Source organism: Pyrus communis, chromosome 12, assembly GCF_963583255.1.
Source record: "Pyrus communis chromosome 12, drPyrComm1.1, whole genome shotgun sequence".
Lineage (NCBI taxonomy): Eukaryota > Viridiplantae > Streptophyta > Magnoliopsida > Rosales > Rosaceae > Pyrus > Pyrus communis.
In genome coordinates this window covers 22,810,143-22,822,811 of record NC_084814.1, presented here as the reverse complement: position 1 = coordinate 22,822,811, position 12,669 = coordinate 22,810,143, and the positions used below count along the sequence as shown (strand labels likewise).

General features: G+C 38.2%; 2 protein-coding genes across 2 annotated transcripts; both read right to left on the bottom strand.

Moving 5' to 3' along the window:
* Positions 1-3,979: 3,979 nt before the first annotated feature.
* Positions 3,980-6,778, bottom strand: LOC137711313 (uncharacterized). Its single transcript, XM_068450542.1, has 2 exons — positions 6,072-6,778; positions 3,980-4,767 (listed from the first exon to the last, which is right to left on the bottom strand). The coding sequence occupies exons 1-2, from the start codon at positions 6,692-6,694 to the stop codon at positions 4,320-4,322; spliced, it is 1,071 nt and encodes a 356-aa protein (XP_068306643.1). The 5' UTR covers positions 6,695-6,778; the 3' UTR covers positions 3,980-4,319.
* A 1,510-nt stretch (positions 6,779-8,288) lies between these two features.
* On the bottom strand, positions 8,289-12,655 carry LOC137710889 (calcium-dependent protein kinase 10-like). The gene is made up of 8 exons (XM_068450045.1): positions 11,860-12,655; positions 11,414-11,759; positions 11,136-11,279; positions 10,860-11,012; positions 9,634-9,749; positions 9,342-9,509; positions 9,013-9,243; positions 8,289-8,882 (listed from the first exon to the last, which is right to left on the bottom strand). The coding sequence occupies exons 1-8, from the start codon at positions 12,175-12,177 to the stop codon at positions 8,709-8,711; spliced, it is 1,650 nt and encodes a 549-aa protein (XP_068306146.1). The 5' UTR covers positions 12,178-12,655; the 3' UTR covers positions 8,289-8,708.
* Between the last annotated feature and the right edge of the window lie 14 nt (positions 12,656-12,669).

Genomic DNA, 12,669 nt, shown 5'->3' with positions numbered 1-12,669 from the left:
ATTTTAAAAGCACATCCCATAAATTTGGTTTCTTTTATTGCAAATTTCTTTATTCCTCAATTTTTTTTTTTTTTTTTTTTTTATTTTTTTTTTTGTAAACGGCCCAGCATTGTTTTAAGGCTTTTTTTATTTTTATTTTTATTCTACTGCAATTGAACTAGTGTGTGTGTGTGTATATATATATTATATTGAGATGACCTAACCTCTCCAAGGGTTGTGATTGTCCTTTTCAAATTAACTTTAACGTTTCCAATTAACAACTTGTTGTTTATGCACTTAATTAGTACTTAACCGGACCCTAGAAACCGACTGATATGGGATTATATACACTCTCATGCCAAAACAAGCCAAAAGAATCTAAACAAAACGAAAAAAGTTGAAGAACGGTTTCCGGTAGTTAATTAGCCAATGTGTTCGGTTTAACTGTTAGTCTGATAGTAACATGATTGTTAAGTAATCATGCGTTTGATTGTTTGATTCTCTTAGCGTTTATACATAGATTTAGGGATATCCGTTTGGGAAGTAAGAAGTTCCCTTGACATCTTTTCATCTGTAAAGAATTTTTTATGTGAAAACACAGGCTGATCTTTGAGTAAGAAAAATAATGGATTCAGAGGGTCTCAAATGAATTAGCTTATTCGAAAAGAGCCTTGTTCTTTGGAAGATCTATCTCGTGTCTGATACTGCATGATTTCATGCGTTTGATGGTTTGATCTTGTTAGAAGAAATACTTAATTACATTATGTGTAAGATCGACTACAACTTGATGGATTTCTAGAAATCTTTCTTTTTAGATTGCCATTTAAAGATAAAGATGAATAATACCTTAACTGTAAAGAGTCGAGCAATTTTGGTGCGTTATGACCAAATGTTTGTATTTAAGTTGAGAGTATTCATACCAAACATTAACTTTGATCCTATAGTTTATTGAAGCATTATTGTGCAAGGGTGTCGATCAATCATAAGAACAACAACTAGGGTTTCGTATAAAATAAACGGGAAATGTGATCTGCAGCCTCTCTAAAGAAGCAACAGTGGAGATATGAGTCTTAAGAGAGAACGCCACATGTCCAGTTTAATAATGCAGTCCAACTACGGTTTGGCTGTCTCAAGTAAACATATTATTTCTTTTTACAAAAGAAATCTTTTGAGAAAGATGTATTCATTTATATATATGTAGCCTTCACTTTCTTTTGTTCTTTATACATTCGAAAGTTGGACCTCCTGCATCTTTGTTTGAATTTCGTGTTTTTATAAGCAGAAGGTGGAACATTACACATTTGTTAATTTTATCTCTCACACACACTTTACTTTTTTTTTTTCCTCGTGTTTTTACCAAAGACTGCCTTATCTTTCTTACAAAATGGTTCTTTTAGAGCAGTTACCACCCCACCCCTTTTTCTCGGGCAATTGGGCAATTTTTTGCCCAAAATCTTTTTTGAAAAAAAAAAACTCCAGCCCATTGAAAGAAGTCGGAAAAAACGTGGGCACAAGCCTGCCAGACGAAGCAGTCAAGTAATTTTCACCCAACAGCGCTCGAGTGATGTGAAGTCATGCTAACGTCAGCCATGCTAAAAAATTTACATGTGAGTTTGCGAGGGTGCAGTAGCAGGAGACGGTGTTTGGGAGGCGACGGGGGCGGAGATGGGTTTACAAGGGTGTTGGGTGAGTTGCTCCCAGAGATTGGATGCGTAGACATAGGGAGAGGGAGAGGGAGAGGGAGAGGAAGAGGAAGAGGAAGAGGGGAGAAAAAGAGGTTGAAGATGCACTTATGCAATTACTATTTATTAAGGCAATAATTGCATATTGCCTAATCACCTGAGCAATTATTGCCCTAATGGAGGAATTGCTCTTAGGCTTGCACGATTCCTTTTATGTATAACTTTTTCCTTTTGATATTAACATTTTAGGTTGTCTTAAGAGCATGAATTCATCAAATGGAAAAAGAAAATCTCACCGTAAGGCTTAGCATTTTTTATTCAAAAAATATTCTAATTCAATTTAAATTAAGTTAAAGGAACAAAGAATCAAATCTGAGTGTAAAAGAATAAGCATATAGCTCGAACTCATTTAACTTCACCACATTACTCTAACTAATTTGGTTACATTCACGTCCTAGTTAGCTTTAGGTTGCTTTAGATGCCTACTTTCTCTCTGTTGGGCCTTTAAGCTTTCTCTTGTTTGTATTTTTGACAAATTCGATAGCATTACTCATTTTCAACAAAATTCGTACACCTCTTTAGTAGAGGTAAGTCTTACCAATACATGTGGTTCTAATCACTATTAGAGAGAGAGAGAGAGAGAGAGATTATAAATGTAGTAAGAGTAGCTTTTTTTTTATATTTGAAATAGAAGATGGAAGTGCGACCAAAATATAAAGGGTGATGCTATCCACATTCCTATTTTTACTTCTCACACATCATTCACAATTTCCGACCTTCAGATCAAATGAATTGAAGAAGACTAATGGACAAAAATTAACAAGAATGCGTGGAAGGTAAAAATGAGTGTATGAGTAGCACTATCCAATATAAATTGGGTTCTTTTATTGCAATTTCTTTATTCCTCAACTTTTTTGTAAGGCCCAATATTGCTTTTAGGCCTTTTTTTCCTTCTACTGTAATTGGACTACTCAAGGCTGTCCAACTTTTGAAAGCGGGCCTAGTAACAATTTAACGAACAATATTGGATTCTTTTGTTTGCAATTTTCATTTTTTCATTCCATTTAAGGTTTCGATTTCGAGTGGGGATCCTCGCCGGATCCTCTTTGTGAGGATCTCGGGAATCCTCAAATCATATCAATTCATTGTACATTGTGTGGATATAAATCCTTGTAAATTTTTTATTTAAAATGAAATATAAACAATACTTGACGAAAACTGATTGTACGATGCATAATGAACGGATATGATTAAAGGATTCTCGGGATCCTCACAAAGAGGATCCAGCGAAGATCCTCTCTCTTCGATTTCGTCCCTAATCACTTGTATCGGTTCTCTTAGATGTGCCATGGATGGGTTTTGTTCCATGTCCGCGGATTCGCCTATGCAATAGTGCATAGGGTTAGCCAAGTTGGCCTTAAAATTTGATTTTGATTATTGTTGGATTGAGGAGCCTCGAGATTAATTTAGAATGTCTCCTTGAAGACTGTTTGCTTTCATAAAGTTATTGGGTCAATTAGCAATTTGTGCTTTTAAAGACTCGCTCACAATTCATGTTGAATCCAATCAAAATTGATACAATAGCTTTGAATATATATGGATGAAATTAGCAGTTTTTAATGAACTTAAAAACTTATTTATAGAAAAAGTAGTTTTGAAACCTAAATTTCACTCAATGATAATTCAGGGACTAAATTAGCAGTTCACAAAAAAATCCAATGCACCTAAAAGCCAAATGTACGAAAAATCTAAATGCACCAATAAGCCAAATGAAGTTTGAACATTATATTCATTAAAATAGGTATTACAATAAGCAATAAAAAATATATATGAAATCACTATAAATAAGGAGAAATTTTTCTTTGTGACCAGAACACAGTGGTACATCGCGTGTTTTTATATAAGTGATGGAAATTTTTAATATTTAAGTTATTAACTTTTTAACACATATATCTCACCATTTGTATAATGACACGAAGTGTACCACCCTGTGTTCATGTCACATTGAAAAATCTCTTGGAAATAAGAGATGCATAATAAATTCATCTGTACAGGATTAATAGGAAATAAAAAAGACAATAAAGAAGTAATGTGAAAATTTTAAACTTCTAATAAAATGAAATTAAAAAAAATTAATCACCTAAAAAAATGTTTAATCAAATTTTAAAAGGAAATATTTAGTCTAAAAAAATTAAAAAAATGAAGCGCCTATATCAAAACATTCAGAGAACAAAAAAAACACACAAGATTGTTTATAAAGGAAAGCTAACCTGGGTACAACTCAAAATAATGGCCAAAAATGCTAAAAATCCCCCAAATTGAATCACCCAAAACGTCAAATTTAACCATTCGATTTCAAGAAGTGAGCAACTCACTTTACTTTCTAATCAAAATCCAAGCATATTTTCTAGGTATATAGAATGCAAATCAAATGAAAAAAAATAATGAAATGAACCAAAAAATGACATTAATCAACTCCCTCGTGCCACACGACGCATCCAAATTCCAAATGCAGGTTGCAGGAGCCCTTGCTAAAACCGTGTCCGTAGCTCTTCCCTTCTCACCCCAGAAAGCTTCTAGTATTCACAATCTTCAAATAGCATACACGTAACGTATTGTATTTACATTATTGTCAACAGTGAGATCCATCGTTAGCAGTCATAAAGAAACTCCGCCCAGAACTCTTTTCAGATCAAATTTCTGTTCTGTGGTAAGCCTTGAAGGATACTTGACATCAAACTTGATTCTCAAATTTCCCTTTTTTCCAGGTTCTTTTGAGATCGGCATTCCCTCATTTGGTACCACCATTTCAGCTCCGGGTTTGATGATATCAGTCGACGGGATCATGAGATTCCGTCCATCTAGGGTGGTAAGGTCAAGAGTCTTGCCGGTGAGTGCCTCCAGCAGTGTTATCTCCTGGTTGACCACCAGGTCATTACTGTCCCTCTTGTAAAGTGCGTGTGGTTTCTCGTCTACAATAAAAATTAGATCCGCCGGAATCACACCTTGCTCTTGGTTACCCTTCTCAGGGAAGGTGATCTTTGTGCCCTTCTTCCAACCTGGTTTGATCTCAATGGTCAAAATCTCCTCCACAGTCCAAACCTTACTGCAAGAGAATTACTCATGCATCAGGACAAAGTTAACAAAAGCCGAATACTTGTTAAAAAAAAAAAAAAAAAAAAAAAAGATTCTGCCATCACCAGCTTTACTTCTCTAATCGCATTACAGGGGTTTAGTAGTTTTCTCTTTTAGTACAAGATTGCTAATATAACATTAATAACACATCGACCTTTCCTCGAACGGCAACATCAAGGCTTAACTAGATAATTGCAGATATGACTGATATAGTAATTTGTAGTCACAATTGCAAGATGCTCCAAACATCTAATTACATAAGCAAGCCCAGGTAGCTCTTGATCTTGCAGATCAAATACTCAGTAAGATAGAAAAGTAGGAAAGATAAGAGATAAAGAATGCGGCTATAGACGTAAACACTGAACACAAGGCTTATTTTATACAACCAACCCACAAACTAGCCAACGCAGAACGCAAATACACACGTCATGGTAATGAATGATAACTCTCACCCCTTGAGATAGTCTTGGGGTCAATTCATGGGAAGTGGGATTCAAGGAGCAGCGAGGCTGCCCATGATTATTACCCTACTGCTTATCATAAAGCATACACCGAACTTATGAGTTATGAGATTAAACAACAACTTATTGCCTTCATTAGCACTATGATTATCTTTCAATGTCCAACTGTAAAAAGCATTCCTAAACCTTGTATTCTAAGGTGCCACAACTCATACCTAGAGTCTAGACTAGCAGGACCAATTCTAATTAGAACACACAAAAAAATTATAATCCAAATCAAACCTGCCCCTGAGAACCCTACCTTATCATCTAGGAATTAGAATTGCAGACTTTTCTGCCAATCACCCACCAATCACAAACATATCTGGAAGGTGTTCCATTTACTAATTTCCCACCACAAAACCAACTCAATATACTAAACCAACAAGTTTCCAAGTTGTTCATGCTAAATTTGATTTAACGAATGCCTTTACGTGACTATATATGCGGCATACAAATCCAAATGTGAAAACCACACAATACACTTGTTTACACTTTATTACTGCTAGTTTTCCACTCAACTTATGAAAGATTAATACAAATGTCGTACATTATTCAAAACATTTCGCAATCGGGTAACCTATCAAAGGGAAAGATTAAGGCTTGACTAACAACACTAACATTTCTAAAGAAAGAAAGACTAACCAAATACCAATTGGCATTGCAAATATAAGTAAACAACAAGAACAAGATAAAGATTGGGGCTTTTGCTTGAAATTAAAGAAAATAAAGAATTTGGAAATGAAAGATTGATAGTGCAGTAGAGTAAAATTACCCAGCACCAACGGCATCGTAGATGTTTCTGGAAATCTTCATCTTCTTCTTGACACCCTTATAGAGCTCCTCCAAGCTGCAGGGCAACAAATTCTCAACCGCATTGGCCTTCCTCGCAGGCGCAGCCCTACTGGGTCCCGCAAACTCTGGCCCACCACCATTGGACGTCCTAAAGAACCCATCTCTATACCTCCCTCCGCCCCCAACCCCGCCTCCGTCGCCTTCGGACCCAAAAATCTCGGCGTAAATGTCGTCGGCGTCCCTGGGACTGAACGTGAACGACGACGTATTCGGGTGTGCGTGGCGCTGGTGGTTGTGATTGGCGTAGTAGTGGTGGCCCGAAGCGGCGGAGGAGCGGGCGGAGGAGGAAAAAGAGGGAGGCGGAAGTTGCCCCGATTTCAGAGCCTCCTCGCCGTACAGGTCATAGATCTGGCGCTTGGAGGGGTCGCTGAGGACGTCGTAGGCCTCGGAGATTTGCTTGAACTTGGCCTCCGACTCCGGCCGCTTCCCGGCGGGGTTCTTGTCCGGGTGCCAAATCATGGCGAGCCGCTTGTAGGCCTTCTTCAGGTCGTCCTCGCTCGCGTTCCGATTAACTTTCAGTATGTTGTAGTAGTCCACCCCCATTGCCGCCGCTGCTATTCGGATTCGGGTTTTCGAATTTTCGAACTTTCTGTGGTGCGTTTTCTGGATTTCGTTATTTTCCGTTAAGATTTGGGAAGAGTACCCGCCGGGGACGATATCATGGAGAGCATAAGGTGGGTCCCAATTAATTAAGAGGAAATGGTTTAATAATGATTAATTAATTGAAATAATTGTGTTAATAAGCTTTTTGTAAAAAAAAAAAAATTGTACCTACTTCCGAAATAAATATTTTAAGATGAATTTGAAATGATTAGAGATGATATTGTAATGTGTGTAGCTCAATTTGTGGTTGACAATGATATGATATTGTAATATATCTTTGAACCACGACAAGTTGTCCAAAAATGCGGCTAGCAGTTTTTTAAAATAAATAACTGAAGGTCTTCGATTCAACCCTTTATAAACTGTGAATTTGTTTGATTGTGGTCACATGTAGTGTGCAGCTCCCACTAGCCTCATCTAGGTCTGAAATGGATGGATAAATGTAGTTCGCCACCGGTTGTTTTATTTTTGAAATTATCTTGGTTATCTTTTTTGGTCTCAGCACATAGTTATAGTCATCCACGAGACAAAAATATGCAAGAATTAAAATACTTAGTGAACAAGAACCATGTGATAGTATTGAACTAGCTCTTGGTTAATGTGCAAAATAAACCACACATTTTAAAAATAATGTTATTCATTCAATTCGACGGTAGAGAATTAAAAGAACCATGTGAAAAATATAAATAAATACGTAGATTATGCTATCCTATTTTAAACATAGTAAGTATGAAAAAAAAAAAAAAACAATACAATGGTTTTTACTTTTCAAACATAATTCTCTATGAATAAATAAAAAAACATAATTAATAAATCCATAAAAAAAAAAAGGTTTTGAGCTGAGCTGAGTGGAGCCCTTACACTAGTGGGGCCCAAACAGAGTTTCCAGAATATTATCAAGCGGTTTCTGGTGAAGATCTTTGTGATTTGGGTAGTGACTATAATTTAGAGGTGAAATAAGTGCACAACATTAATATTTTAAGGGATATAATTATCTTTTTATAATCAATATTCCGACAATTTATTTGCATAACAGCCATCACTTGCATTAAAAACATATTAATACGACAAGAAGTAGGTCAAATAAATTCTACAGTGTATCGGAAACACAGCCCAACACACCAAATATCATAATACAATTTATTTGCATTACAACCATCATTTGCATTAAAAACATACGAATACAACAAGAACTAGGTCATAGAAATTTTTCAGCGTCGAAAACATGACCCTGACACACTTATTGTCATAATACAAATGGTTAGATACTTAAAATAAAAATTTCACTTATATTATAACACTTCATGTACAAAACCGTGTTCTCGTTATGCCAAGAAATCTCTGGTAGGGTCATTACAAAAGCCAAATTCAATGGATTAACTAATTAACGGAATATGACTTTCGTACACCTGTTGTTTGGCGTGTACATTTATAACCCTTAGATTAAATAATGTAAATAAGAATCAACGCACAAAAATTAAACAAAGATGTGCATAAAGAGAAAAGAGAAGTGTACAAATCATTTTCGCGGAGATGACACAGCAAATCAGGATCACTTTTAACAAATACAAAATGAGAACACCCTCAAAGCTCATAAGGTCAATGAAGAAACAATTCGCTTGCCATCCAAATTGGTAAGCAAACCATCAAACACAAAATGATGTAGGTATGACAAATATACAAGTGTAGTTGACGGGTACAACACGATCGGAGAACTACGTACTACGTATGTATACACGAGCCTCGATGATCCCGACAAACAAGCAGTCCTTGAAGCCACAAGCTAACAAGCTACCGATAAGTCAAGCCAATGGAGTCCGAGAGGATTGATTGATTCGGTATCTGCCCTCAAATCTCAGTTTACAAAACCCCATCTGCTGCGATTTTCAGGTGTGTCGACAGTAAAAGAGAAGTATCCCGCGGCAAGCATGCACAATCTAAATAAGAATAGGAGTTATACGGCAATGGCTTGACCAGTTAGCCCGTCGTGAAGCTGCAATGAACCATCCTTCATTAGGTTGAGGCTTAAACTCTTGAATCGCTCCCTCGAATACTGTCGAGATGCCTTTCTCCAATCAGTTCCCGTTTTCATCATCGCAACAAACTCCTCATAACTGATGCGTCCATCCTGATGGTTTGCAAAAACGAACAATAAATTATAACAAATGGGGCAATCGTACAAAAATACTGGAAACGCAGGATGTAAGGAGCAAGTCCAGCATAAATATCAACAAAGAAACAAGGCTCGAAAGTCAAACCTTGTCAGTGTCGACCTCACGCATGATGTCATTCAGCACCTCAATATCAGTTTCACCTGATTCATCTCGCAAACCTTCCCTTAGCTCACCTAATTCAATATATCCACTTCCATCTTTATCAAAGAACACGAATGCTCTGTGGAGATGCTCATCGTTCTCCAGCTTCTGCAAGTGAATTGTTACTGCTGCAAACTCTCCGTAGTCCAGAACGCCATTCCCGTCAACATCAGCCTATAGAAAAAAAAGTAACACAGAAGACATCGTTTTGTTTGTTAAATGAAAAATGAAACACAAAAACTCCGGTAATGATTTAAAACCGTAGAACTCACCACTTCCATCAACATCCTAATCTCCGGTTCAGCCAATTGTGAACCAACTTTGTGGAGCCCCAACTTCAACTCCTCATATGTTATTTTGCCATTTTTGTCAGTGTCCATCAACGTAAACATGTCTTTGATTACTTCAACTTCTTTAATAGATAAGTGTTCTGCAATCACCTACAGTATTTGATTGGAAGAAAAATAAGTCCCAAATGTTAAATACTGTGTGAATCACACATCGTTGAAATAGTAACCAATATTTCAGCTGACATAACATAAAGTAATGGTTACTGATGCTTACCCTTAGGGCCTTCTTTTTGAATCTATTCATTACTGAGAACTGCTTGAGTCTCGGCCTCACTATATCTCCTAATGGAACGTTTGGAGCTTTCTTCGCATTTTGTAGCCATGGATGTTCTGTAATCACAAAACACAAAGCAAAATTCAGTTCACTCATTTAACAAAATGCAAGTTATGTTGCAGAGCTAGTCAATCTTTTAGCAGCATAGATGTGCCAAAAAACACACAAATTTTCAGTTTCTTTCTAGTTTAAGTCAAATTCATGGCACACTGATATGCACAAAAAATGGGTTCCGCCCTTTTGGTCAAAACCGAAAACATTCTCATATAACCTTGACTGAAACTCTAAATCGAATGGGAAATACAATGGCAAGGTAGCAAGGGTAAATTAGGTTAAATTGATTTTTGCTTCAAAGGACATATTTCTGTCAATCTAGCTGCTTATTTGAATCTCTACTATTGGACCCATCTCACTGAAAAAAGCCTTCAAGTGAAGAAATCAACGAAGTGTTTATATCCCCCCAGCCAAGCCAATTTTCCAATCTAAATCAGTTAAAATCCATGTGATAGTCATAAAGTCACAAACTTTACGGTACAGCCAAACTCCAGAGGAGGAAATGAAACAAAAAACTCCAACAACAAAACAGAAACCTCGGCTTAAAAGAATAAATTAAGGTTCAAAAAACATAGATAAATGCTAGTGATTGGATATAAAACTAATAACTGGAGATTAAGGAAAGCTTCCAATCAGCAACTCTAGTTCCAGTAGCTTGCACTAATAAATAAATCAGCTGGTTCCCTGTCTTATCCTTAATTTCCGCCCTACTCACCGTTAAAATGATATTATGGAAAAAAAAATACGCCCTTCACCAGTTGCATTATGATATTTTGAACCAGAATTGCTACCATACATGATCTTGTTAATACATTGTTTTCATCAATGACTTCTCTTGTTTTACTTCGACATATATTTATTGCGTAGGAGGTGTGAATTGTTTGATGGTTACTAAGGATTTGTGAAAACGATTATAATGCCCGTTCTTGTAACACCCAATTTATAGAACAAAAACCCTTATTAATTCGTAATGTATTTGGTAAAAAGATGAGGTGAATAATCATCCATCACACCGATTAACGCAGTGATATTGCTATCTAAATGTTGAAGCGTGAACAACTATGCAACTCTCTTGAAATTGCATCAGGTAAAGATTCAGAGACGAGACTTACCAAGCACCTCTTGTGCGGTCAAGCGTTTTCTGGGATCCGGCTCCAGCATCTGCCGAACAAGGCTTTTAGCACCGTCCGAAATCTGAGGCCAAGGTTCCCTCTTGAAATCAATCACCCCCCTCAAGATTGCAAGAGCCACACCCTGTTCAGACTCTGTTGCAAAATTTTCAACAAGGAAAACCAATGTTACAATCCCAAACCAAAATCAGAAGCGCCCAGATAACGAAAAATCAACCGGTTTTAAACATATTTCGAGAGCTGAATTCACTAGAATACCAGCCCAAAATGGAGGAACCCCACATAACAAAATGTAAAGTATCACTCCAGCGCTCCATATATCAACCTCCGGTCCATAATTTCGTTTCAAAACCTCCGGTGCCATGTAGTACGGACTGCCCACAATCTCCATAAACTTCTCCCCTAAACCCCCACACAAACAAAACCAAAATCAAAATCCACAAAATTCAATCAAAACCCACATAAAATCAACAAATCCGTAAAAGCTCAGAAACCCGAAAATCCATCAACAATTCAACAAAATCCCAGAAAAGTACCAGGCTTGAAGAACACAGAGAGCCCAAAGTCGATGGCTTTAAGAGGCGAGTGCTCCTTCTTGTTCGAGAACAGAAAGTTTTCGGGCTTCAAGTCCCTGTGCATAACCCCATTAGCATGGCACATCCTCACCACCTCCGCCACCGTCCTGGCGACGTTCGCCGCCGCCCGCTCACTGTAATGCCCTCTGGCCACAATCCTATCGAAAAGCTCGCCGCCCTCGCAGAGCTCCATGACCAAATGAACGTTCTCGTTGTCCTCGTAAGTCGCTTTCAGCTTCACTATGTTCGGGTGCTCCGGCAGCGTCGACATTATCGCCACCTCCCGCCGCACATCCTCTATATCTACCTGAACCAAACAAAAACAACCCAAGTTACAAAAAAAACCACCAAAATCAAGACAAGTTTCGGATTTCTCCGACTTCAGCTCTGTGTTCCGTCGTGCATACCGCCGTTCGAAGCTTGCGTTTCGATATGGACTTGCAGGCGAGTGCCTGCTTTGTCTCGCGGTCCGTGCAAAGATACGTGATGCCGAACTCGCCCCGACCCAGTTCCCGACCCAGCACGTACTTGTCGCTGATCCGGGTCCGGTGGCCAAGTGGAATCACGTCCTTGAGAACTCGGATCGGAGCCGGGGATTCGGCCGGGTCGTCGGAAAACGGGTTGGACAGCCGCTCCCGGGCCTTCTTCTTATTTTTACCGCCGCTGGAACTCTTGTCGTCGCTGCCGACGACGTCAGCTCTCACGCAGACGTTGCAGTTCCCCATGGTCGCGCACCAAAACGCTGGGTTTCGGATACCTCAAAATTTAGTCGTCTACTTCTTCCAGCAGAAAGGCGCGAGCTTTACAGAGAAGAAAGCGAAGGGGACAAAGAAAGAGGAACAAGGTTGCTCCTTTTGGCCTTATACCGAAATGGTGCCGTGAGGGGAGGCGGTGGTGAGTCGGGGTGGTGCCGCGGGGAGCACGTGACAGGTGGGTGTGAGAGAGAGAGAGAGAGAGAGAGAGAGAGGAGAGAGAGAACGCGGGATAATCAGAGGAGGGAGAAAATAAAACTGAAAAACTGAGGCTTTTTGAAAAAATAAAATTTAAAGGTTTTTCTTTGGATTTCCTGGAAATTGGAGATTAATTTCCCGGAAATTGGAGACTTGTTTTCGGAAGAATGGATAGGATATTAATTACACAAAAATTGGAGGCGTCTCAAATAATGACAAATCTAATCGTAAAGTTGAGTTATGTTGAAAGAATCACACAGAACTAAC